This window comes from Coptis chinensis, chromosome 7 (assembly GCF_015680905.1).
Source record: "Coptis chinensis isolate HL-2020 chromosome 7, ASM1568090v1, whole genome shotgun sequence".
Lineage (NCBI taxonomy): Eukaryota > Viridiplantae > Streptophyta > Magnoliopsida > Ranunculales > Ranunculaceae > Coptis > Coptis chinensis.
This window is the reverse complement of record NC_141462.1, coordinates 37,207,343-37,231,217: the sequence shown is the minus strand read 5'-3', so window position 1 is coordinate 37,231,217 and position 23,875 is coordinate 37,207,343. Positions and strand designations below refer to the sequence as shown.

The 23,875-nt window shown below is 35.2% G+C and overlaps 1 protein-coding gene across 3 annotated transcripts; it reads right to left on the bottom strand.

Annotated features, from left to right (window-relative positions):
* Positions 1–1,367: 1,367 nt before the first annotated feature.
* On the bottom strand, positions 1,368–10,983 carry LOC147487379 (pentatricopeptide repeat-containing protein At5g39350-like). Of its 3 annotated transcripts, none has more exons than XM_086573402.1 (8): positions 8,679–10,983; positions 6,682–6,833; positions 6,447–6,594; positions 4,258–4,376; positions 3,316–3,470; positions 3,083–3,229; positions 2,785–2,903; positions 1,368–1,913 (listed from the first exon to the last, which is right to left on the bottom strand). In XM_086573402.1, exons 1-2 carry the CDS (start codon positions 10,684–10,686, stop codon positions 6,796–6,798), a joined length of 2,046 nt encoding a protein of 681 aa, XP_086429528.1. In that variant the 5' UTR covers positions 10,687–10,983; the 3' UTR covers positions 1,368–1,913; positions 2,785–2,903; positions 3,083–3,229; positions 3,316–3,470; positions 4,258–4,376; positions 6,447–6,594; positions 6,682–6,795. The 3 variants fall into 3 exon arrangements, with proteins under 3 accessions (XP_086429528.1, XP_086429530.1, XP_086429529.1); XM_086573404.1 differs by lacking the exon at positions 1,368–1,913 and adding an exon at positions 7,401–7,515 and having other exon boundaries at positions 2,304–2,903; positions 8,563–10,983; XM_086573403.1 differs by lacking the exons at positions 1,368–1,913; positions 2,785–2,903; positions 3,083–3,229; ... (1 more) ...; positions 4,258–4,376; positions 6,447–6,594 and adding an exon at positions 7,401–7,515 and having other exon boundaries at positions 6,691–6,833.
* Positions 10,984–23,875: the final 12,892 nt, after the last annotated feature.

The following is a 23,875-nucleotide window of genomic DNA, read 5'->3' as shown; positions in this document are numbered from 1 at the left end:
TGTTTGGTTGAATTCGGCTAGGCAAAGCTGCAGTCTAATTTTTTATTAGCTGGCTGGTTTAAGAAATTAAATTAGTATACACATATTTGAACTCACGCTTCATCGCATTTCGGAGTTTGTCAAAGTTCAATTATATCAAAGATTGATGGTATCATGGTATAAATAACAGTTTTTTTTTTAATCAATTAGAGGTTTGGCAGACCTCAACCTACATTATCAAAATCTGTTGTATACAACTAGCTCCATTAGCATCATCAGCTAATATTTCACTTAAGAGCTTAGGATAAGGTCCTATACTATAGATAATTGTTTGATCACCCATATTGCATGCCTTGGCAAGGAAGTCAGCTGCTCGATTCATTTCTCTGAAGATATGACTTGTCTCTACTCACATTTCTACAGAACCAAGGAATAGTTTCTGCTCCATTGACAATTCTGATAGCCCTCAGTGAGTCTGAATTGGTCTTAATTTGGTTTATGCCTATCATCTCTGCTGTTTTTAGTCCTTCCAGGATTGCCTAAAAGTTTCTGAAATAGAATGGACCGACATTTAGAGCTTCCATTGTATGTCAGCAGAACATTACCATCCTTGTCTCTGATCAGCCCTCCATGTCCTGTGCTTTGTGGTTGCATTGTATCACGGTATATATAACAGTTACACACAAGTGAAACACATATTATTCCATGTGTATCCTTAACATTGTTGGTTTTGATTTTTGATTCTCCCGATAAATAAGTCAAACGGTGTCCTTGACTACTTATGATTTCGGGTTGATAACGTGCCGAACATATCGGTTGTATTTGCCACCACTGCCGTGAGTGCCGCCCCAAAGTCGCAACCTAAGTCCCATGCATCATCATTTCCATTCCCTGTTCAGGTGTAAGGTACAAATTGCCAGATTGGCACTTCTTTTATGGATTATTGATGAGCATCACTTCTTTTAAGTTTCAAATTACCATTGTTAAATTTTAGATTCAACCTTTACCTTAAAGATGGATCTAAAGATGAATCATACTTTACCCACTTAGTCAAAATTATTTACCCTTTCAAGTGGCCACCAATCAGGGACCTCAATAATTAACGTTGTTATGGCCCTACTTAATTATCCAAAGTTTGAAGTGGAATTAGCCAAGCAATATAGTTTTGGATGAGATTCCACAGCTAGAAGCCTAGAATGTCTATAAACTTGTACACTTGTCTCAGACTTTTTGAAGAAATATAAAATATCCACTGTTTTGAGCATTATTTTGTTTCATTAGTTAAGTGAATAAACTTTCAATGGCTTAATTTGGATGTTTTCTTAATCTGCCCAAGTTTATAAAATATAACCGAAGAGTTGGTCTTGTTGCTCAAAAACGATGAATCCAAGAAACTGTTCAAACATATTTTTCACCAACCAACAAAAAAAAATAAGGAAACAATATTCGATAATATTCATTTCATTTATTTATCTATCTATAACAAAGCATCTTTTGACAGCACCTACCATTTGGCAAAGCATATATAATAGGAGAGCCAATCTGCCAATGTATGAACATGTATTTTTTTTGTCAAACGAGGTCCACTCAATATGCACTTTTATGATCTTTATCCAACATGGCAATGGCATATGTCAAAAATGATTCAAGTGAAATTGGAAGAAAAGGGCTGGACTTTTGTTGACAAAGGTCCCACTTGATCGTAATTCCATGGAAATGGTCGTTGCTTTAAGAGAAGATTACTGTGTTCATATCCCGTAACGCAAGAGAAGTGCCATTATAATGACCCCTTCAGCTAAACTTTGACAAAGTTTGAGGAGGACAACGCGTGCGTCAATGTCTATCGGAACACCGTTACCATCATTTTGACACAGGATTCAATGGTATAACCATTCACCTGGTCAGATTTTCAGCATTGTTAAGCTCCTCCGAGACTAATAATTAAACAACAATACTATCATTTCTCTTATACGCAGTAGTACAATCATAATCATGTAAATGTCCATATAGAAGTACCTCACTCTCCTTATGTCTTGCAAATTGCAACAGTTATTCAAGTGGAATACGGGTCTTTAAGACCGAAGGCAATAAAAAATAACCAATACCATATCTGAAACCGTTTTGATTTGGTACTTCAAGTGATGTTGGAACTTAGAACACGATTGAATATCAATCAGATTTTCGTAATTACTTGAGTGTTGGTTTTGAATTTAGTTAGTTTTGCATCCATTTGCTTGCCCCTACATAAAATGCTAACTACGATTCTAGTAAAAAGACAAGACTCATCACAACCCCAAAGCACAAGAGAAGGAGAAGAAGGAATGTGGAGTAAAGGACAAAAATCATCTTCATTTCATTCTAACATGGATAGGGTCTTGCTGAAATGACGGAATTCACTCCCTCTTTTGTAAGGGTGGAATTCGAGCTAATCAAGCCGAGCTTTACTATGCTCAAGCTCAGCTCGTTTATTTATTTATTTAGCGAGCTTTGAAATAAGCTCAAGCTTGGCTCGTATATTATATGAACGAACCCGAGCTGAGCCCGAATAGCTCGGTTATTTTACACTGCAAAGATGCTATTTGAGCTTATCGAGCCGAGCTTCATAGAGCTCATTTGTTACACGAGCTATAATATAGGTTCAAACTTGGCTCATTTAACTAAATGACAGAGCCCGAGCCGCTTGGCTCAAATTCCACCCTTACTCTTTTGTGACTGACAAACTAATGTCACCTGGGCATGCGCCTACCATAAGAATCAGCCCAGTGGTCTATGCCAAGGGCAATGTTGCTACTGCTAGTCCTATACCTGATTGTTGACTGAATCTTCGTCCACCATGGCAATGGTCTCCAGCGGTTCTGAAAGTAGCAACGGGCAGCTCTCTTCTAACTATTTGAGCTCCTCTGACCTCATTGTATCATTGCAGCCTGATAAATGGACACAACCTCCAACGTGTTACAAATAGACAGCCTCCAAACGTGTCACACAATATACACTGAAAACCCGATACATATTACATAACATTGTATCCCATGAAGACAAACTATAAAGATGGACTTGTAAATACATAAAAAATAAATAGTAACCAAAGTAATAAGAGAAGTACCACAAAGTTTTATTGTTAGTTCACATGCTGGAAGGATCTTGTTGATACTTTTGTTTGAGACTCTTTAATCAAACCCGCATTCAATGAAAATCATTATGCTTTGTACTGGATAGCAGGATCAGTAAGTCCAACGCCAATTGCAAAGCCCTATCAATCAAGTTTTGTTTATGTAAGCTCAACTAAGAAAGTAGCGGACCAAATAATTGAATGAAGGTAAGAAACCAACCCAATACCTTCAGGTTCATATGAATCCACTCTTTGGTTACCTTCCCTTGGCGAACAGAAGCAGCAAGCCAGCAAAGGCAGGAATGTAGTGCCCAGCGTCTGATTCTCCAGAAAAGTAGAAATCATTCTTTGCGAACTGAAGGTGCTCATCGGTGACAAATGCCTAATATAAGAAACCATCTCAGCTTTCGGGCTTAATATCATACTCATTCCATCTTAACTGGGAAACCAAGGATTTTCATATTTTGTTTTATTTTGTTAAATTATCAGTATTAATTATTATCTTTATGACTAGTAAAAATTTATGATACTTGATGACACCACTCAACCAGTTCAAACTTTACCACATCAACATACATTACAAAATACAGCTATAGTAACGTATACCCTAAAATTGCTGAACATTCCATACCCCATATCCAAGTTGGATATCAGATCCTTAGTGTTCAGAATAATGTGGGTTGAATGAAATTTTCAACTATTCCAACTTTTCCAAAAACACTTCTTTTATTCAGCACAAGAAATAATTCAAATCGCCGACAAGGAAAACAGATGGAGAGCAAGAACAACACATTCAAAAAGGCAAAAGACAAAACAGAATGTGGTTTAAACATATTCATTTCATAGACAGGCTTTTCATCATATAAGCTTTCACTTACCATAATAGGTTATAACATAAGCAAAAACACAAAATATATATTGAGTTGCGTGCTTTGCCATACTTCAGGGATTTGTGCCGTATACATGAGATCATCAGAATATACGCATGAGTTAAAAATTGTTGAATCTAGCATTTCTAGTCTTAACAAAAGTAAAATAAGTTTGTGCAGTTGAATCAAGTGTAACGTTATGGTCTTATTTCCATGTATGGTGACATCAGACATCAGTACTCCGAGTAAAGTATAACCATTTATTTCATCTAATGCAACAAATAAAGGATAATAACATACCTGAAAAAAGGCGTAGAGATGATTGCTAACACCCTCTTCATTGTGACGAAGGTCGGGGCTGTTCAAACTATAATTAAAACCAGTTCCAGCAGGATGGTCAATATACAGAAGATTGATGCCTGCAGTTCAGATTAAGAGATGTTAAGGACTTACGGTCTCAATAAAATACTTCTACTTGAATTTTTCATGGTTAAACCTTCTTATCAAGAAGGTTGATAAAGCATCAACCTCAAGTTTGGGTTGATTGAAATTAATGACATAATTTTAGTCACATCCCAAGTGGTCAACTGGTCACCAAGACTGATTCAAGTGCATCTTTCATAGAAATTAATGACAACAAAACCAAAGCATCAACCTCAAGGTTGGGTTGATTGAAAGTTCGTAGACACGATAACCCTTTCTAAAAGACACAGAATAACAATCGAAAACTTTATTTCAGGTGAATATTTCTTAACACCCTGTCATACTGCTGTCGCTAATTTGCATTTGTATACATACAGCAATGAGAAGGTTTGAATACCAAGCCTTGTCCCTCAGAGAATCAAGACCGTAACTTAATTACCAAAAGTCCATATGAAATACAAATGCACAATCCCTTCTTAAAATGGTGGAACCTCATTGTATCCCTAACTACTAGTTCTCTTCTATAAATTTTAGAGCCTGAACACCGGGTGACAATCTCCACATATACGAAGGTTTTTCACTACAGTTATAGTTGCCCTGGGGTCCAAATTGATCAATCCAAATGCCAGAGCCAATTTTTCGCTGTGATATGTTAGGACAGTTTCTTTTTCTTGCCCGTTTATGTCAAACGAGACATTTGTTGTCTCCGGGACATATCCATCTGATTTCAATCTGGCAGCCATATCTTCAAGCATTTTGTCAACCTCTTTGGTCCGTGGGTGCAATCTGTCACTTGCCTAAAACCTATGTAAAGTTCCATTTGCTTCTATGTAGCTCCATCTGGGTGGTTTTCAGATATCCCTATCATCCAATAATCTTACTCTTCCAGCATCTTCCCATCTGTTTGCATAAGTAAGCATGATAGATGACGCCGTAAGGTGCTCCACGAGCAGGGTCTACTTTGAAAAGTCTTCCAGCTGCTCTGTCACCAATTTCATTGTTACGACTTTTCCAAGAACCCAACAAAGATCTCCAAATCAAAGAGTTTGCAACAAATGGCATTTTCTTGATGAAATCATATGCTTCCTTGAGTTCCTTCACATGTCCGCTTCCCCCAAAAGGATAAACCATACAAAAGTATTGTTCAACATGCGGTTTTATTCTGTGGACATCAGAACACGGAATCCAGGAAACCATTACAATCCCAAGTTTTAAATTCTTATAGATCAAAACATGAATCTGTTTCCTAGCCTTATAACCATTCAATACTGAGCAAGCAGATAACAAAGCACCAACAGTATACTCATCAAACCCAACATCTGAATTCCACAGTTCTCCGAAGATACGAAAAACATCAGTTCGATTGACAATGTTTAGCATAACCATTTAAGATTCTGTTAAAAGAAACAGCATCTCTTTCAAAGCAGTCACCAAATATCCAGAATTTGAATGCAAATGTATAGGAGAATTCCTAACAAAAATATCTGATTCATGACCATTTTTTCTCTGAAACTGGCACTTAAATGTTTCCCGCAAGAATTGAAAAAGTAAAATTGTTAGCAAACACGACAACATCATCAACCATGGACTTAAAAATTAGAAAAGACGGAGGAGGGCATTCACAACTAGAGTAACCTCTAATCATGGTGTTATAAATAAAGATATTGGGTATAGCAATACTCCGAAGAAGAAGTCGAGAATGATCAAGACGAAGACGTGAACCAGAGAGTGCGAAAAAAATAAATGTCTACTCAGATAAAAGATGTGGCTGTTTATACCATTGAGGACCGTTTTGGCATGTACTTGAAATGGTTGTTTGATGGATTTGCATGATTTTAAAATAAAAATGGTGATACTATTGTTCCAAGAAAATGCCTAATCATTTCTTTCATACAGGAAGCTTCCCAACCGCCAATTTCAAGTTCTACCCAACATTAAGAGCTTTTGTTTACGACCCATGAGGTAATTTTGGATGGAAATGAACCACACCCTTTTTCATGTCGGGTTGCATTAACTGTGTATATAAATAAAAATAGATAAAGTAGCCACAGTAATAAGAAGAGTACCGCAACGCTTTATTGCTAGTTCACACGCTTCAAGGATCTTGTTTATACTCCCCTCTTTAGCTTTAACTAAAGCCACGTCCAATGCATAATCTGTGTGTCCTTTCTACTGAATAGCAGGATCAGTAAGTCTGTTTCCAGTGGCAAAGCCCTATCCAACCAAATTTTATTTGTGTAAGGTCAGATTAAGAAAATAGTGGACCAAATAGCTGAACCAGGTAGAAAACCAAGACAATACCTTAAGATTTATCTGAATCCCCTCTTTAGCTTTGTTTCCTTGGTAAACACAAGCAGCAAATGCAGGAATGTAGTGCCCAGCATATGATTCTCTGGTATTGTGAAAAACTGAAAATCAATCTTTGCAAACTGAGGATGCTCGCTGAAAAATTCCTGCAGTCATCGAGAAACATCTCAGTGACTCAGTCACTAGGTCTTATCTTTATATCATAATCATCCCATGTGTAATGACTAATGAGTTTGATTACTGTAATAGGTTATTAATCATAATATCACATGAAGAATAAATAGTATCTACATTGCATTGCGTGTTTGACATCCTTCAAGGATTATTTGGTTGAAACGATCTCATCATGGAGAGCATCATAAGGTTCATAGACGCTTAATCTAGCATTCTTTGTCATACAAAATAAGTTTGCGCAATTCAATCCAGTGTATTTTACCAATCTTATGCTCTTATTTCCACATACTGTGGCATCAGTGTACTTTGACTAATTTAAAGCCATTTTAACAGGAAAAAGTCAAAAATTTAAATGCTTATTCTAGCCTTCTAGTAAAACAAAAAGTGAACAAAGTTCGTGAAATTCAATTAAGTGTATATTTATGCGCTTATTTGCATGTACTGTGGTATCACTACTTTGATTAACAGTATTGCAATTTTAACAGCCAGCGATCAGATTCAATACATCAAAGAAACAAATAAAGGGTGATGAAAAAAACCTGCATTGTAGAGATCATAACTAACACCCTCTTCATTGTGACGAAGGTTGCAACTGTTTGAACTATAGCTAAAACCAGTTCCAGTGGGCTGGTCAACATACAGAAGACTTGATGCCTGCAAACAAGGATCAGGAAATCAAGAATCTTATGAGGGCGGTACTAACACCTACTTACAACATGACTTATGGCTGTAGGATAATCTTTTGGCTCCTAAAATTCCATGACACCTGAGATAGGTGTCCAGGACAGGAAGATACTAAAAACTAAAAAGTCAGCAGTCTCACAGTAGGTCCCCAGTGGAACTGTGGCAACTTGAATGTGCCAACTATAAATAAAGGTAAAACAATGTGGTGACAGGATGCACAGACTAGGGACATGGAAGAGTGGATTCGTATAACTACGCAATTGCAGCCATTCTCCACATCCAGGGAAAACTAAGATATACACAGATAAAAATCTAACTATACATAGGCAGGGTGTGAAGGAGTTAGAGATACGAAGCAACAGTACTTGGATGTTTTGCAGCTCAAGGATCGATGGGAAGGGTGCTACAGCTTGAGCTGTCACCAATAACTTAATGGTATCAAATTGACTTCAGAGTTCAGATTAATACACTGAAGAATCACGATAGCAACTGATTCAGGGAATACATCAGAAATCATCAAGAAATCTGGACAGTTACCGTGTACAACTTTCAACACAGTAAGAGACAGGGGAGCTGATGGAAGAACAGGGCAAAGCTGAGATATCACGTGTACAGAGATGCTGACAGAGCAGAATTTGTTAGCTTATTGGAAGTACTAACTATTACAGCCACCTTTAGACTACAGGCTCAATCAACTAACAGAGATAGGAAGCTCAAGCGTACTGTATTACAGGGGAAACTCAATAAGAGGACTATAACCTAAGTGTAAGGCTTTCAGCCTATGTTGTTACCAGCAACTCTATGCAATCCAAGGACGCAAAAGTGTTCTAGGTCAATTCTTATGCATTCTTCCTACTAATGCAATCTAAGGATCACTTTGAGGCCAAGAGGAAACTCACTGCAGTAATGACAGTTCAATCACATTACGTAAAAAGTTAAAAGTTACAATGCATTTAAAAGAAGTTTTAATAAAAGTTTAATGTAGATTATCTCTAGATACTTTCTTTTGGGTCTTACCAGGATAGTACCACCAGGCAAATCGAATCCCCATCCAGAACCCATGTACACATGAATAAGTTTTAGTTGTTTCATATACCTTCTGCAAACAGGTTAGATGTATTCATGCCCCATACCTCTAACGCCAACAGAGCTGCAGCCTGGTGTTTTTCTTAACTTCTTGTCATTGATCCTCATCCTCACATTCTCTGCATCCTCCCACCTTCCCACTGCTGAGTAGAGTTTCGACATCAGTATATAATTCCCCGTATTATCTGGCTCCAATTCAAAAAGCCAGTTTGCAGCCACCTGTCCTAGTTCAACTTCCTGGTGAATCACACAAGCCCCTAATAGTGCACCCCACACAGCATGATTAGGTTTAAGTGGCATTGATTTAATTAGCTCATAGGCTTCTTTCAGTCTGCCTGCACGACCGACAAGATCAATGATGCAAGTGTAGTGATCAGTACAAGGTGTCCCTTGATGATCTACAACCATGCTCTTAAACAACCGTAGACCCTCATCAACGAGCCCGGCATGGCTACATGCATGCAATACTGAAGTAAAAGTTACTTCATTTGGTTTGATTCCTGCCTGCACCATTTGATCGAAAAAGGAAATGGCAACCTCACCATGTCCATGCATTCCATACCCTGCTATGATAGCACTCCATGTAACAATGTCCTTGTCCTCTTCGGGTATCCCGTTAAAAAGTTCTTGAGCAAATTCTAGGCTTCCACATTTTGAGTAAATATCAATCAGACCTGTAGAGGTTTCAGTTCTTGGATATGATCCAGATTTTAATAGGTAACAGTGTATGTTCTTTGCCATCTGCAGATCTGCCATATCAGCATAAGCAGGAAGAAGGCTGATCAAGGTTGCACAATCAGATGCCACCATTTCCACGTGCATTTGTTTGAAAATCTCTATTGCGTCTTTTCCAAGCCGATTATAAACATAACCAGAAATAATTGCATTCCATGGGACTGTTCTTTTCCTCGAAGTTTTTCTGAAAACTCGTAGACTAAGATCCATACGGTTGTTTTTGGCATACAAGTCAATTAAGGAAGTTTCTACAAGAACATCCGACTCGAGCCCACATCTTGTAACCCACCCCTGTATGCATTTTCCACATTTAAGATCAGATAAACTTAAACATGCTGAGAGAAGATTAACCACCGTCACAGAATTAGGTATAATCTCATCCAACTGCATAGGAAAACATAGGGCCAGTGCGCCTCTTGCATCACCATTTAGAACATACCCTCCAACCATCGCCGTCCATGACACAACATCCCTCTCAACTATCTCATTAAAAACAGATCGCGCTTCATTTAAACAACCGCATTTAGCATACATATCCACCAATGAATTCCAAACAGCAACACAATCTCCAATACCGTTCCGCTTAACCAACTCATGAACCAACCTTCCCCTACGCAAATCCTTCAAAGAAGCACAAGCCGGTAAAACAGACACCGCAGTTGCTGGATCAAATCCAACATTTTTATCCACCATCTTGTCAAATATCAATAAAGCTTCCTTAACACATCCATTCAAAGCATACCCACTAATCATACTATTCCAGGAAACAATAGTCTTCTTCTCATACATGATATCGAAAACCCGCTTTCCCACTTCCATTTCACCACAGTTCATATACATTGTAATCAAAGAGTTCTGCACATACTCATTATTTTCATAACCACTCATTAACGCTCTACAATGTATCGTTTCACCAGTTTTAATCATGGACAAATCACTACAAGCCTTAAAAACCAATGGAAAAGTGAAGTTATCAGGTTTGTGCTGACCCAAAGTGAGCATTTCAGTAAAGAGGTGTAGTGCTAGTTTAGGCTGATGGTGTTGAGTGTAGTACTTAATCATAACGTTGTAGAGTGGGGAAGTTCTCTTAGACAGTTTGTCAAATAAGCGACGTGCTTCGATATATTTGCTGCATGAGTTGAGTTTGGTCGTGGTGGGTCCATGGTTGTTGGATGGTCTAGTGAGAAGGTGTTTGGAATAATAAGTTGGTTTGTTCATCAGTAAGTTAGTTATAATTAACTTACCCAACTTAACCGTTTTAACTGTTTGGAAATTGGAATGCTTGCGGCACTGTTCAAATGATATATATGCAATCAACATGGATTTTTCATGAGACACGCTAACTCAATGCACACTCACACAAGTTTCAAAATGAAAAACTAAACAGATGTGATCTCGGAGGGAAATTGAAACTGAACATGATATAAAACGACTACGAATCAACAATAAAAAACGTTCAGTCCATAATTGTTTGATTTGAGGGAACTAAGGAAAAATATAATTGATATGGTAGAAAACTATAGTCTACAACATATGCTAACACTATGGGCATAGCGAAATTGTAAGGACTAAGGATGTGCTTGTTTGGTGGCAAACTGTATTTTGCCTCTAGAAACATCAGTTGCCACTGTTTATGTGTACTTTTCCAAACACTATTATTTATTGGGGAATTTTGACTTAACCCCCAAAGTTTGGTAGCATTTTGACTAAACTCCCATTTTAAAAATCATTTGAGTTTGCCCCCCACTCCGTCAATTTTGTGTGTAAGTGTGTAACAGACGTTTGTACTTTACATATTGACCATTTTGCCCTTTTTGAAAAAAAAAAACAACTTTTTTTTTTTTTTTTTGTTAAAACAAATCAAGTTTGAGGTTTACTATTATTTAGTATAAATCACCCAAACGTCAATATGCTATTTGCATAAACCCTCCAATTTTTAGGTTTATGATTTCTAACAGGTAAAAACACTACTGCATGAAAAGTAGGTTCAAAAGGATCACTAGTTCCCCACATCTAGGGAAAGTATTATCGTCGTGATACTTCTAGAAGTTAAAAATGTTCCAAAATAAAGCCACTAGTTAATTCCAAATAAAAAAATTCAACTTCGAGCTGAATATTTCAAATTATGTTAGCTTAATCCCGTGTTGGTAGTACTTTCGAGGTGAGTCCGACTCTCTTCCTTTCTTGAACTTTTACTTTCTACTCTTTTCGCTTTCGAAAGCGATGAAAACGTTGGCGAGGTTGGGGTCCCAAATAGATTGAATCTTGATGAGTCAAAATTGCGTTTTTTGGCCGAGCTGAGACAACTTCCCGAAGACTGCCAGTGAAAAACTTAGTTTTGATGTTTTAAAGAATGCCTCTGGAAACAACCCATATAGTTTACTTGCTCGCCTACTACGGTTAAGGGAAATGTTTATGTCGAAAGGCAAATAATGTGTGGAATCGGTGAACTACACTTGCTTTTAGATAGATGTGTGGGACAGAGGGCTTGTAACGCCCGTATTTAAAATACATATTTATTAATTATTTATTTATTTATTTATTTATTTAAAAATCGGCTGGATTGGATTTGAGATTTGTGGGCCTGATTTGTGGGCCCGAAGTCCGTTGTGTTTTGGGTTTCAACCCAAGTATATAAACACATTGTTTCTGGAATAGGGGTTTGAAGATAATAAAAATATTAAAAATGGAGGCCGCTAGAAGGTTTGCTTTCCGTTGGGCGTAATTGGACTAGGAGGATTAAATTCGGGTTTTAATACGTGAGTAGCTATTTTGTTATTTCAACGGATTTATAGTTTTAAATATCTGAACAAAATTTTATTGTCTAAGGTTTTAGCTCATTTTCTCAGAAGTTATTCTACTATAATGACGAGTCTAATGTCTCGTTCATTTTCTGTAGTTATTCTCTAGAATGTCCAAGTGTTAAATGGGCTAATGTTAGTATAGTGTAGGCTTCTTTATTTTGAACTGTAAAAGCTTCGAGGAGTGTCAATGGCGGCTTCCTCCGGCCCGTATCGGATCGAGATACGGTGGTTGGGTTATTGAGGGAGTTTAATATTGATTTTTTTATTGAACTGTTGTAGCTCAGTCCACACTCTAAGCAGGCGCTAATGGCTCTAATGGCGTCGAGGAAGTGCCCGGTTTTTATTTTGAACCGTAGTATTAGATTTACCGTGTTGGCGAGGTTGGATTATGATTGTGGGATTTTGATCGTGAGGGGATCGAGTGGGTCGGGTTTATTGACATTGGAGCTTGGAGAAAGCTTGAACCATTGTTAATGGCGGCGACCGAAATTTTTAATTAAATTTTGTTGTTTGGGTTTTGGTTGTCTATTGGAATGGGTTGTTGGTGTTGGGATTATGAGGATTGATTGAGGGGATGATGGGTCAGCGAACGGGTTGTAATGGGAGTCGCCGGCTCACGAAGCTCTGTTAATGGCGGTCGATAGTAAATCGCCCACTGGCATTCAAACTTTGTTGTTGGGTTTGGTTGTGTTTTTGAATGGGTTGTGGGTGATGGGTAGCTAGTGAGGGTCGAGGGCTGTTCGATGATAGGTTGTGGAAGCCATTAATGGAGGTCGAAAACTTTGAGATCTAGTTTTGGAGAAGATGGTGGATTTAAGAGTTGGGGTTTTAGCTTTTGTTAAAGTGGTGGGGGTTTTTACCCTCTCCATTTTCGGGTATGTTTGGAGGAGCGGCGATCGGAATTGGTGGTAGCCGGTTTTGGTGGTGGCTGTTGAAGAAGATGACACTGTTGACCGACTGGGCCTGAGGCTTGGGCCTGTGCCTGGGCCAAAGCTTTTAGTTTCGGTTTGGGCCTTAGCTAGTTAGAGGGTTGTTGGGCCGAAATATTTTAGTTTTGTTTGGGCCCGGATTCTATTTTAAGTTGTTGGGCTCGGTTTTGATATTAGCTAGTGGGTTGGGCCATTTCCTATTTGTTTAGTTTGGGCCGGTTTAAATTAAAGTTTGGGCCAGTTTCATTTGTTTTGTTTGGGGCCATTTCAGTTAAATTTTTGGGCCGAACTCAGTTGTGTTTTGGGCCAGCTCAGTCTAAAGTTTTTGGGCCAGTCCATAGGACTTAATATATATTCCGATTGGGTCAGGTGGAATAAATAATTGGTTTTGGACTTTCGGGTTCTAAGGTTTGGGCTTGGCTAGTTGGGTCCGAACCATTACCTTGGTCATGAGCTCATGAGCCATGCACATTGACCTTAGCCATGAACCATGGCTATGACCATGAACCTGTTGAACATGGAAACGACAGTTAGACTTTGACTATTGACCATTGACCGTTGACTTTGACCATTGACCGTTGACATTAGACTTTGACTTTGACCATGCCAGTTTGACTTTGACCATGACATGTCGACTTTGACTTTGCCCGTTGACTGTGGAATGTTGACTTTTTACAGTTTTTCTCATATTTGATTTTATGGACTATTATAATAATAAAATGTTGTCGAACGTTATATAACGTTGTTTGTCATTATCTAATTATGATTTGACGTGAGTAGTGTGTAAAACATATATATATTGGGCTTTGATTGTGGATTGTGGACTGTCTAATTGTGCTACGTTTTATGTTGTATATTGTACGGACAAATCCAATGCTAAAATACTGTGGAAGCTTGTATAAATTGGCTAGTCCTTATCTAAGAAAGATTTGACATTGATGTTGTGTATTTTTGACACGTGCTGAGATAGAAACTATAGGAGATATATTATTCCTAAAACGCTATAAAAATATATGCGATACGTTTGAAGCAATTGTGATATCATATGATATATTGGGATGTATATATTAAATGCAATAGTTTTGGAGAAATAAATGTATCACCGCTCCATTATTATATATGTGAGATGCTACTATGAGATAGTATAGTATTGATGAATATTTTTCCACGGGAGTGTGGCGTAGTGCAATAATATATTGGCACGTGAAATAATGAAAGTGGTTATGAGATATAATTGAGATATTTCTAAATATTGTGGCTTAGTGCAATAAGGTAATTGACCTGCACGTGATATAGTGGAATGATTGTGAGTCATTAATGTATGACACCTGAATAAATTACGTAACGAAAATCCTAGAACCTGACTACCACAACTCATGTGATCTGCCCTGTGTGGGCGTATGTGATATATAAGATGTTGTATATATAAGATGTTGATTGACCAATGTGTTGGGCAATCGTAGCCGAATAGTGGCTTGATTATTCCGTTCGCAAATATTGGAACGAGACGCGTGATATTTTATGCCGAATAGGGGCATTACTTATATAATGGCTTCCGTGTGAGGATTTACAGTGTCGCGCATCCCGCCCGCCGAGGTGGTTCTGTAACCGAGTGGTACATTATATAAGGGGAGGCATGTGGATGTACATGTTCGGCGCTGGGTAGCGATTGTGGTAGCCGGGAAACTAGGTAAAGACATAGATCTGACGTGAATTTTAGGGACACACAAAGAAAGTCTAAACTAATATAATTATGGTAATATGTTGGTAAATGATATATCTCTAGATAGATGATTGTATATGTTTGGGTGGGTTAGTAGTTTAGTTAGAACCTAAAACCTCGTGGGAGGAACTAAATGCCTTTTTATTATGCGTATGGTATGTTGTATTAGTTGTTGGAAGTTAAAAGCCTCGGGGAGGAACTACCTGCCTTAGTTATTGAACTTAAAGATGTTGTATTAGTCGTGGAAAGTTAAAAGGCTTCGGTGGAGGAACTAACTGCATTATGGTTTGTGTATATATTGGTATAAGTATATGTTGTATTTTAGGGCTACTCACACCAAAGATTTTTATAATGTCAATCCCGATTTGCATGTTTGTTTATCGGGTGTGTTCATTAAATGAACACGTTTATAAGTCTTGACAGTTTAGTGTTGAAGAAGATTGGTTCTTTCGTTCGGGTTTGTGTTAAGCGTCGCATTTCAAGATAGGCTTTGTTTTCCTTTGAGGTGATATAGAGTTTCTGTTGAGACAAAGTTATTTGTATTTTCTTTTGTAAATTTTATAATGAAGAGGACTTTTATTAATTCAAAATTTGTATTCGTTTTTATTTATCCGCATATTTAAACTGTTTATGGGTTTTTGGGAGTTGAGAGTGCATCACACCTCGGAGATCGAAGAGTCGGAACAAATAATGTTTTTCCGAATTATGTCGAAATTTGGGGTGTGACAGGGCTCGTGGTGTACCTTCTGCCCACCCTTTCTCATCCGCTTTGATAACCGTGTGAACGGAGAGTGGGCAGAAGGGAAGGAGGTCCTCATACAAAGTCGCACACTTACTTGAGCAGTGCAGGAAGCTGGGGAATGGGTTGAGTAAACTCCCCTGGGGTCGGAAAAATCACAAACAAAGTGAGTGTGATTTATTTGGGATAATCTGTTGGTTAAATAAAAGGTGTAATCATTAAAACATAATGGGTTTTGAGTAAGCCTAAACGAATGCCATATAAATTATATCAATGTGACTTCAATTTACAAAGATTGAGTAAGCCTTAACGGATCCCAAGTAAGTTTGTGCATGCTTGACTGTCTTGTGATCCCAGTTAGTAAAGTTATCTATAAGATCATAACCTACTTTAATATTACTAAGTGGGTGCTACAAGAGGGAGGGATTGGTAGCAACAGACTACGGTACTCACCTGTCAAGATTTAGGAGAACTCAATTCCTGCATTGGGGGAGAACCATTGGCGAATTTCAACAATCAGCATTCGAAAGTTTACATCCTCTTTAACGCTAAGGTGGTATGCAATTTTTCATTTTATTCAAGGAGATGGCGTTTTCAAGTAAATATCTCACAGTGTGTAATTCATCCTCATCTGCAACTCGACAATCTACGATTTCAATTGTTTTAAGGTGCTTCAAGAAATACGCATTGAACAACACTTTATACTGCTTAGAGCTGACGAGGATGCTTTTCGAATCCAATTCCACTTTTTTTTGGGGGGTTTATATATCCAGCATATATATTGATGTTTGGGGGGTTTACACTAACTAATAGTAAACCTCAAACTTGATTTGTTTTAACGAAAAAAAAAATGTTGTTTTTTTTCAAAAAGGGCAAAATGGTCAATATATATAGTACAAACGTCTGTTACACACAAAATTGACGGAGTGGGGGGCAAACTCAAGTGATTTTTAAAATGAAGGGTCTAGTCAAAACGCTACCAAATTTTGGAGGGTTAAGTCAAAATCCCCCTTATTTATTTGACGGCAAATGAAAAATGAAATTTTCTACTAGGAGGGGGAAAATAAAATCCACCTCCACACTATTATGTATTTGTGGGCAAATGAAAAATGAAAATTTTCACTAGAAGGGGAAAATATATTTCACCTCCCTCCTAAACTCTTTTGCTAGGAAAATGAGCATTATTTTTTTAGGATTAGAAAATTTGCTACCCTCATATTGTCTCTTTCTTCTCCCTCTCTCATTCACTTACACCTCTCTCCAACACGTACTTCTCATTTATTTCTCTCGGTCACCTCTCTCTCTTCTCTCGGTTTCTTCATTTTATTCTTTTTTCTTTTGTTCTCTCTCTCACTGTTTTTTTGTTCTTAAAAAACGAACACGAATTATACAATAATTGAAAATGTATGGAGAAAATACTTTAAATTTCATTGCATTGAGTTCATTTTATAGTTGTTTGAGAAGACATAGTATGAGTACTATTAATTTCGAGTTGTATTATCATTAATTTTATTTTTGTATTTGTATTTCATTTTTCATTTTTTTTATATACTTTATTGAATTAAAAAATATATTTCCAAAAAGTTGAAATATCGTTTGCCACGGAAAAAAACAAAACATGTAAATAAATACTGACAAAACTAACAAATCTCATATTTTCCCACTACAAATTTTTACAAACAAATACTGGCAGACTAAAATTTCCCCACTACAAATTAGCCTGACAAATTTCTAGTTGTAAAATATTAGTTTGCTAGTATTAATTTGCCACTAAACAAACACAACCTAAAAGATTTTCCAACTATAGATTTGTCAGTAAACAAATACATACTAAGGGATTAATCGATAAGGTCATATAAATAGCTAATTTGTCATATGGTAATTAGAAAATACAATAGTGAGATTTTTTTGAAATTGTCCTTCTACTTAGGGGTGCCAAAAGGTTGGTTTTGGGTCGGGTCTTAGCGGTTTCGGTTTGGATTTTAATATTTGCAGTTCTATTAGTTTCGGTTCTCAATGGTTTTAGTATGAGAATTATAAAACCCAACCCAAAACCATCAAAACATACGGATTTTTATCGGTTTCGGTTCTAATTCTGGTCTTTATTATTTATTATGATTATTAAACAATTTCAATCATTTAAACACTAAAACTTGTTTGTTTGTTGTTGTTGTTTTTTTTTTTTTCATGATAATATTTTATGTACAATTAGTGACGTATCAACAATCATATTTACATCAAATTATGAACACATATCAATCATACACGTGAAAGCATTTACTATTCATGTGATAATTTAAACCTTTGATATAGAAATTAAAATAATCAAATATCTAACCTTATAATTTTGATTTTTTTTACGTGCATATACATATATTTGTTTTCTTGTATTAACTCGATCGTGTACACGTGTAATCACATATATTTGTTACATTTATATATTTTACGTGCATACACATATATTTGTACACTTGTATTAACTTGCATTTTAAATCGAACATGCGAGTACATGCGTCTTACAATTACATCTCATCACTAATTTTTAACATAAACACTATATATTGGTTTATAATAAGTGTGTGTACCACAATATATCAAACATGTGTATCATATTTAAATATACACGTGCATAAGTTAATAAATATAAAATGTATTAGTTAATTCATAATATACACGTTGACATTATTATTAACATCTATGATACACTTGTTTAACGTATAATTATAAAATATACATTTAACAACACACATTCACTATTATGCTCTATATATTTAATAGACTTTTACACGTAAAAAATATATTTTATATTATAATATATGAGTTTGATTATCTTAAATGTAATATAATACTAAATTTTATATATCGAAATCATAATAATCGGTTCCGGTACCCACGGGTTTTTTACTATTCGGTTATACAGTTTTGGTTCTTTATCGGTTCGATTTTTAATGACCCATTTTAAATGGGTCTAATTTTGTAAGACCCAGAATCGGAGCATTCGGTTTAGGAGTGATAATTTGGCCTTCAGGCCCTCAAAAATGCATGTCAAAACCCTCAAAAGTTGGGCCTCACAGATTTGAGGGGCGGGCTTGGGTTTAAGTTATAGGGCATGGGTCCGTCCCTCATTTGGCCCTTCCAAGCCCTCAGTACTCATAAAATATATTCTATTTTTTTACATTATATATGTAGGGTATCACAATTATTCCTATTTGAACTAAATATTTTAAATACAAATGATGTTTAATAATGGTAGTTTACCACATATCATATGGGGTATTTTGTAATTCGAGTAAAAGAGGTCAAATATAAAAAGATAAGTGAACTATGATTATTTTGTGTAAACCCTAAATAGGGGTGATAATTTATGTATTGTACTATATATTTATGTACTATACTATATGTTTGTGTAAATCCTAAAAGAAAATCACGCTTTCTTGTTGTTTTACATTATATTTATGTATTATATTATAATTATCTAAATTATATAAAAAAATAATTAAATTAGTTTTCAATAGGGGATAAATTAGAGCATAACATAACATATGCGCTTTTGTAATTGATTTAATAATAGGCATATAAGTCATACATAAAAGCAAATCCAACCTAACAACATAGTTAAGTATGAAAAATGTAGATGTTTTAAGTTTATCATCTCTTCCACCATCTCTATCTATTTTTTTATTTTTTTTTCAAATACTTAGTTAAAATTGATATTTATAATTAAAGTATGATAAAAAAAAAAAATCACAAAAAAAAAAAAAAAGTAAACTAGTAAAGTATAATTAGACCGTGCCCGACCCAGCCCTCATTTGGCCCTAAAAAATGAGAGCCGAGAGGCGGGTTAAGGGCTTGAGTTTTCATGCTTGACCCTACTTAGGACAGGGAATCGGGTCGGGTTTGACCCGAATTCGACTCTTAATAGTTCGGGTTCGATTTGATTTTTATATCAGTTTACTTATTCGGGTTGGGTTCAGATTTGGGTTCGGATTCAGATATATTTTTTGGGCTTTTTTTGAATTTTTAGTGTTATCTGATCGGGTTAGTTGGATTTGATCGGGTTCAGGTTGGGTTCGGATATTAGATTTCGGATATAATTGGGTTCGGGTTCGAATATGATGAAACTATTCGGATTCGGATATAGCCATATCTGACCTGACCCGACCCGATACCTGCCCTAATCCTACTTGACCTGGCCCTCAATACAAAATAGGGGCGGGTTGACCCGGCCCTCAATCATGAGGGCTTTTATGGTTTGAGGGGTGGGCTAGCCCAGCCCAGCTCTTTTATCACCCCTAATTCAGTTTTGGTTCTGTTCCGGATAATCGGGTACCCATTGGCACCCCTACTTTTACTTATCTTTATATATATATTATAGCTCTACCTCTTCAATTGAGGAAGCGTTTCTAGAGTGTCCACGTGTCATGGCTAATTAAGAAAAAGTAGGAGATAAAATAGGAAACAAATATTTATCTTTATCCTTAGATATATATTATAGTTATACCCTTATAGAGATTCCAATTTTTTCTAAACTCTATTATCCCGTCTGTAGTTTCACAGACTCTCCAACTTTTCCTAAACACTATAGCTAATTACGAAAAAACTATTCCATCTAGAATTTCACCGAATCTCCAACTTTTCCTAAACAATATATAGCTAATTACTTAAAAAATAGGAGACAAAAAATAAATTGTTAAAAACAATAACTTCCAATCAAAAACGATTTTTGTAAAACCCTTTCGATTTGATGCGCCGTCCACTGTGTGATTTAGACATTTATTCAGTTAAGGATTCAAAAAATCACAATTACAGCCACAATAATTATTATGTATTCCAATTCCTTAGATCTATATTATAGTTATACCATCACCAGTCTATTTTTTGGAACACTCGCATACTCTATTACTACTTATAAAAATATATATATATATATATAAATAAGAAAACAATCTCATCTAAAGTTTCAGAGAGTCTCTAACTTTTCCTAAATACTATAATTAATTACAGAAAAATAATCCCATATAGAGTTTCACAGAGTCTCCAACTTTTCCTAAACAATATAGCTAATTACTTAAAAAAAAAATATATGAGACAAAAAACTAAATTGCTAAAAATAATAGTTTCCACCGAAAACGATTTTCCTAAAATCCTTTCGATTTGATGCGTCATCCACAACGGGATTTAAACATTTATTCATAGTCAAGGATTCCAAAAATCACTGTTCTGACCACAATAATTATGACATATTCCAATTAAATTTATAAATTTATAAATTTTCAACACTATATATATAATAACGAGATTCAGTTAAAGTGAACGTTGGGCTTAAATAAATTATATACCAATCCAAAACAAATTACATGTGGAAAATTAAATTATACAAAAAATAACATCACAAAATATACAATAGAAAATAACGAAAAAAAAAAAATAATGGCAAAGCAATAATGACAAATATTTTAAAACATATATAATACTGAATGAAACTAACGTCAAAAAATAATTAATGGGGAACCGAAAACTGGATGCAAATGCATCGAACTAACCTCAAATAATATTTAACGGAAAATCGGAAACTGAGTGCAAATGCAAGCATTAAACTAATCTTAAAAAGTAATTAATATAAAATCATAATATGGATACAACTGTATTAAACTAACCTCAAAGAATAATTAATGGTAAATCAAAACTTGGATGCAAATACATCAAACTAATATCAAAAAATAATTATCGGGCAATTGGAAACTGGATGCAAATGCATTGAACTAACCCTCAAAGATTAAATTAACGGAAAATCGAAAACTGGATGTAATTGTATTGAACTAACCCTCAAAGATAAATTAATTATAAATTGGAAACATGATGCAAATGCGTGTAACTAATCTTAAAGAATAATTAACGGAAAATCGGAAACCGGATGCAACTGCACTGAACTAATCTTAAAAAATAAACTGGATGCAAATGTATTGAACTAACCTCAAGAAATAATTAACGGAAAATTGGAAACTGGATGCAAATTCATTAAATTAACCTCAAACAATAATTAACGGGAAATCGGAAACTATATGCAAATGCAACCTTATTAAATAATAAACGTAAAATCGGAAATTGTATGCAAATACATTAAACTAATCTCACAGAATAATTAACGGGAAATCAGAAAATGGATGCAAATGTATTGAGCTGACCTCAAATAACAATTAACAGGGAATTGGAAATTGGATGAAAATGTATTGAACTAACTGCAAATAATAATTAACAATAAATCGAAAACTATATGCAACCGCATTGAACTAACCTAAAAAAAAATAACGGGAATCGAAAATTGGATTTAACTGCATTGAACTAACCTCAAAATATAAATAATGGAAAATCAGAAACTGGATACAAATACATTGAGCTAACCTCAAAACATAGTTGAATTATATGTTGTGAGAATGTCTCGATAAGTATAGTTTTGTATTTAGAATTGTGTTTATCTTATCTCTTTCCGTATGATTGGTAACTCCTTGATATTCAAGTAGCGTCAATATATATGAACTTCGCCTTATTAGGCAATCTCACAAAATTTCAATCAAACTTCTATTATTAAACAACAAAATGAAGTTGGAGGGTTTTATCAAATGTGAGTTTTTTTAATGGAGAGTGAGGTTTTTTCACGTTATAAGAAATTTGGATGAGTGATCAATATAATATTAATATATAATAGTTATGCATATTTGTAAATATTTTTTTAATAATTAATATAACAATACCCGTTCATAGATAATCTTTGCAGATTCCACATAGTGAGTCATGCATAATTTAAATAATAATTAACGGAAATCGAACTATATAATCTTTGATGATCCAACATAGTAAATCAAATATAATTATTTTTATGTCATGTTTACAAGGACACTACTGATGGATTAGTAGAAGTTGGTATTACACACCACATTGGATAATTAAAAGAAAATCAAAAACGGATTCAAATACATAACCGAGCTCAAAGAGTAATTAACGGAAATTGAAAACTTTATGCAAATACAATAAACTAAACTCAAAAAGTAATTAACTAGAAATCGAAACCGGATGCAAATTGCATTAAACTAACGCCATAGAATAACTAACAGAAAATTGGAAATTGGATGCAAATCCTTGAAAAATATTTAATAGAAAATCGTAAACGGTATGCAAATACACCAAACAAACCTCAAATAATAATTAATGGGAAACCAGAAACTAGATGCAAATGCATTGAACTAAACTCAAAAAATAATTAATGAAAATCAAAACCGCACGGATGCAACTGCATTGAACTAACCTCATAGAATAATTGGTGGAAAATCAAAAACTAAATGCAAATATGCATTGATATATCCTCAAAGAATAGTTAACGGGGAATCAGAAACCGGATGTAATTGCATCGAACTAACCTCAAAGCATAAATAATAAATTGGATGCAAATGTATTGATCTAACCTCAAGATGTAATTAACGGGAAATCGAAAACTGGATGCAAATTCATTGAAATAAGCTCAAACAATAATTAATTGAATCGAACTAGATGCAAATGCAATATTATCAAATAATAAACGAGAAATCGGAAAATGGATGCAAATGCATTAAACTAATCTCACAGAATAATTAACCAAAAATCAGAAACTGAATGCAAATGCATTGAACTGACCTTAAAGAACAATTAACATGAAATTGAAAATTGGATGCAAATGTATTGAAATAACCGCAAATAATAATTAATGAGAAATCAGAAACTTGATACAACTGCATTGAACTAACCTAAATAAATAAATAATGGGAATCGGAAATGGGATGCAACTGCATTCAACTAACCTCAAAATATAAATAACGGAAAATCAGAAACTAGATGCAGATGTATTGAACTACTCTCAAAGAGTAATTAACGGGAGATTGGAACCTGGATGCAAATGCATTAAACTAATCTCAAAGACTAATTAACGAAACATCGAAAACTAGATGCAACTGTACTGAATTAACCTTAATGAATAACTAACGGGAAATTATAAAGTGGATGCAATTTCACTAAACTAACTTCAAATAATAATTAATGGGAAATCGGAAACTTGATGCAACTGTATTGAACTAACATCAAAGAATAATTAATGAGAAATTGAAAACTGAATGCAATGTACTACATTGAACTTACCTCAAAGAATAATTAATGGAAAATCAGAAACTTGATGCAAATGCATTGAACTAATGACCCTAAAACATGTTTGTATTATATGTAGAGAGAATAAATGTCTCGACAAATATAGTTTTGCATTTTAAGAAGTGTTTATCATAATTTTTTT